The sequence below is a fragment of the Perissodus microlepis genome, chromosome 23 (genome assembly GCF_051167445.1).
Source record: "Perissodus microlepis isolate ML-2025 ecotype Zambia chromosome 23, ASM5116744v1, whole genome shotgun sequence".
Taxonomy (NCBI): domain Eukaryota; kingdom Metazoa; phylum Chordata; class Actinopteri; order Cichliformes; family Cichlidae; genus Perissodus; species Perissodus microlepis.
In genome coordinates, this window is record NC_140482.1 from 1,466,948 (window position 1) to 1,469,780 (window position 2,833).

Genomic DNA, 2,833 nt, shown 5'->3' on the forward strand with positions numbered 1-2,833 from the left:
AAGTCTTATTTTCATTGGACAATCACGCTATGTACAATAGTACAACAAAATTGGAGTACTGAAAGCAATTTATAATAAATAAATACCACATATAGAGAATAAAATATATATAATATGTGAAAAAATAAAATGAGTTAATCAGATCAGGTCAGGCACTTCTCTGGAGGTTATAATTTATTAAAGATGTTCTTTAAACTGTCACAGTGGTAGCTGTTTAGTTCAGCACAAGTTTGATTTAAAGCTACGAAAGGCAACTTTTGCAACCACAAATTATACCATTTTTACAAGTCAAAAAAAATTTACTTATGTCCATACACTTCCTGTTTTTGCATAGTGTTGGTAGTGCACTAATATCATTCTGTTTTCCATCTACAGCCATGTCAATTTTCTATGTCTTTGAAGAAGATTTCTTTGGAAATTTCAATGGGTCCAATGAATCCAGCACATACACTCCAGATCCAGTTATCTTAAAATGTGGATACAAACCAACGGAACCTTCAGCAGCTATTACCCTATGTTTAATCCTCATAGGCATCTTCTTACTGGCTATACCAGGAAACATGCTGGTAGGATGGGTGATCATGACCAGCCAGCAAACTCTGACTCCATCAGATGTGTACCTGTTCCACCTGACCATAGCAGACGGACTGATGGCTCTGACGCTCCCGTTCTTTGCTGTAGCACTGATCCAAGGATGGATCTTTGGAGACTTCCTGTGTAAATTCCTCAACCTCGTCATGGATGCAAACTTCTACACCAGCATCATCTTCCTTGCCTGTATTAGCATAGATCGTTACCTTGTGATTGTGCACGCCAGGGAGACACTCAAGAGCCGTCAGAGGATGTGCAGCAAAATGCTCTGCACAGCGGTGTGGGCCCTCGGTTGTGCCCTCGCTCTTCCTGCTCTTTTTAATGATGTCAATAAGAAACATGCCGAGAAGATGATTTGCTCTGTGAGCTTTGACATCGGCAGCTCCACCGTATGGCGGATCGCCACTCGGGGTTTCATTCATATTTTTGGCTTTTTGGTCCCTGCGATTGTCATGATCTCCTGCTACAGCATCACTGTTGCACGGCTGCTGCTCACTCGTGGTTTCCAGAAGCACCGAGCCATGCGGGTGATCATAACCGTGGTGATTGCATTTCTGCTCTGCTGGACACCATACCAAATAACCATCATGGTAGACATACTGCTGAGGGCTAATGTAGTACAGTTCAACTGTGCTATGAGGAGGTCGGTGAGCACAGCGGTGGTTGCAACCCACTGCCTGGCTCTGCTGCACAGCTGCATCAACCCTTTCCTCTACGCCTTTGTGGGAGAGAAGTTCAGGAAGAAGATGAAACTGCTTCTTCATAGAAAGCTCAGACAGGAAAGGATGTCAGGGTCAAGGTTCAGCAGGTCAACATCTCAGACCTCAGAGGGCATTGGAACAGTTCTCTGAGCGCTGGTTGAATTTTTTTTTTTATCTCAAGACTTCTAGAAAACAAACTGCTTTTAAATATATAAAAGAAGGAAATATTGGTCGTTTTAATTTGTCTAGTTGTCCAAAGTTTAGTTATTAGAGTAAATCCTCTCTGCACCATTTAATACATATCAATGCCACTGAATTTGGACCAAAATCATGGACTGAATAGCAAACATGGCCACCAGTAGAATCTGTGCTCCATTAAAAAAATGCAAGAGCCATATTTTTTTTATTTGGCTCATGTAAACTATTTAAAGTCTTATGTAGGGGAATTTGGACCTGATGATGTCATCTTACAGCTGTAAATATCTTTTATTTCCATTTCCTGACTTATTTTTTTCTTTTTAGGTTTTTTTATTGCTTCTGTTCTTTTTTATATTGAACTTAAAAAAAAATCTTAACTTACCTTTAATGTATCTAGTCTTGTTTGCCCTTACAGTTTAGATTTCAGATTTGAATGACTTCCTGCTTTTGCTTGTTTGCCAAATCACGTTGGAAACCATTTGTTTTTAAAGGTGCTGTATGAATAAAACTGTTATTACTATCATGTGTGAGCAGCTGGAAAGAGGATTAAATACATATTCAAGAAATAAAATGTAGCTTTTTATGACAACTGGTTTTTAATTGACTAACATTTTTATCTATTAGCTACTATTGCTACGCACAATCAACTAAACCAACTGCGACTTATGGTAGATTACTTATAAGGGTTTAAAATAAGATGAATAATTACAAAGTCTAGGTCTCTTTTCTCTTGCTGCAGGGCAGTGTGGATATTGTGTATTATTTAAATGTCCTTGCCCAGATTTCATATTACGTTTACGTGCTGCATTGCTGCCATCTAATGGACTCACTTTGGTAATAAGGAATTTCCTCTATCTGGATCAAGTCCATGTTCATTTTTACACACAACTGAATTCTGTGTCATTCTGTTTCAAATCAAATTAAATCTACTTGTTACAACTTGTATAAACATTTTATGGTATAAAGTTTGAACATATATAAAAAGTTTTCAAGATATATATTTTTCAAAAAGGCCCATTAAAGCACGTTGAATGTATATATAGTGTATAGTATTTTTTTGTTTCCCAAGAGACGTTTTACTGTATTTGGAATTCGGGGGTGACTACTTATGTAAACATGCCTGGTCCATGACTGGTACAGGCGTAACTGGGACATAATAATGCCCCACTGTACCACTGATCAGTGGGCCTTGATCAGTGGTTGTTGATCACTGGTCATGAGAATTTGCATAATTATGATTAAGGAATTGACCTCCCAGCCCATTGTTCCTTCAGTGGGCTGGTTTCAGTCATTATGCAAATGTACTGTTTATAAGATTGAAACCTGCAGTCAGCTGAGACTGA

General features: G+C 38.4%; 1 protein-coding gene across 1 annotated transcript; it reads left to right on the top strand.

Moving 5' to 3' along the window:
• Positions 1 to 377: 377 nt before the first annotated feature.
• On the top strand, positions 378 to 2,414 carry LOC146360647 (C-X-C chemokine receptor type 2-like). The gene has a single exon (XM_084921708.1). The coding sequence runs from the start codon at positions 378 to 380 to the stop codon at positions 1,440 to 1,442; it is 1,065 nt and encodes a 354-aa protein (XP_084777834.1). The 3' UTR covers positions 1,443 to 2,414.
• Positions 2,415 to 2,833: the final 419 nt, after the last annotated feature.

Coding starts and splice junctions, on each gene's coding strand:
- LOC146360647 (XM_084921708.1), top strand. CDS start 378: ATGTCAATTTTCTATGTCTTTGAAGAAGATTTCTTTGGAAATTTCAAT.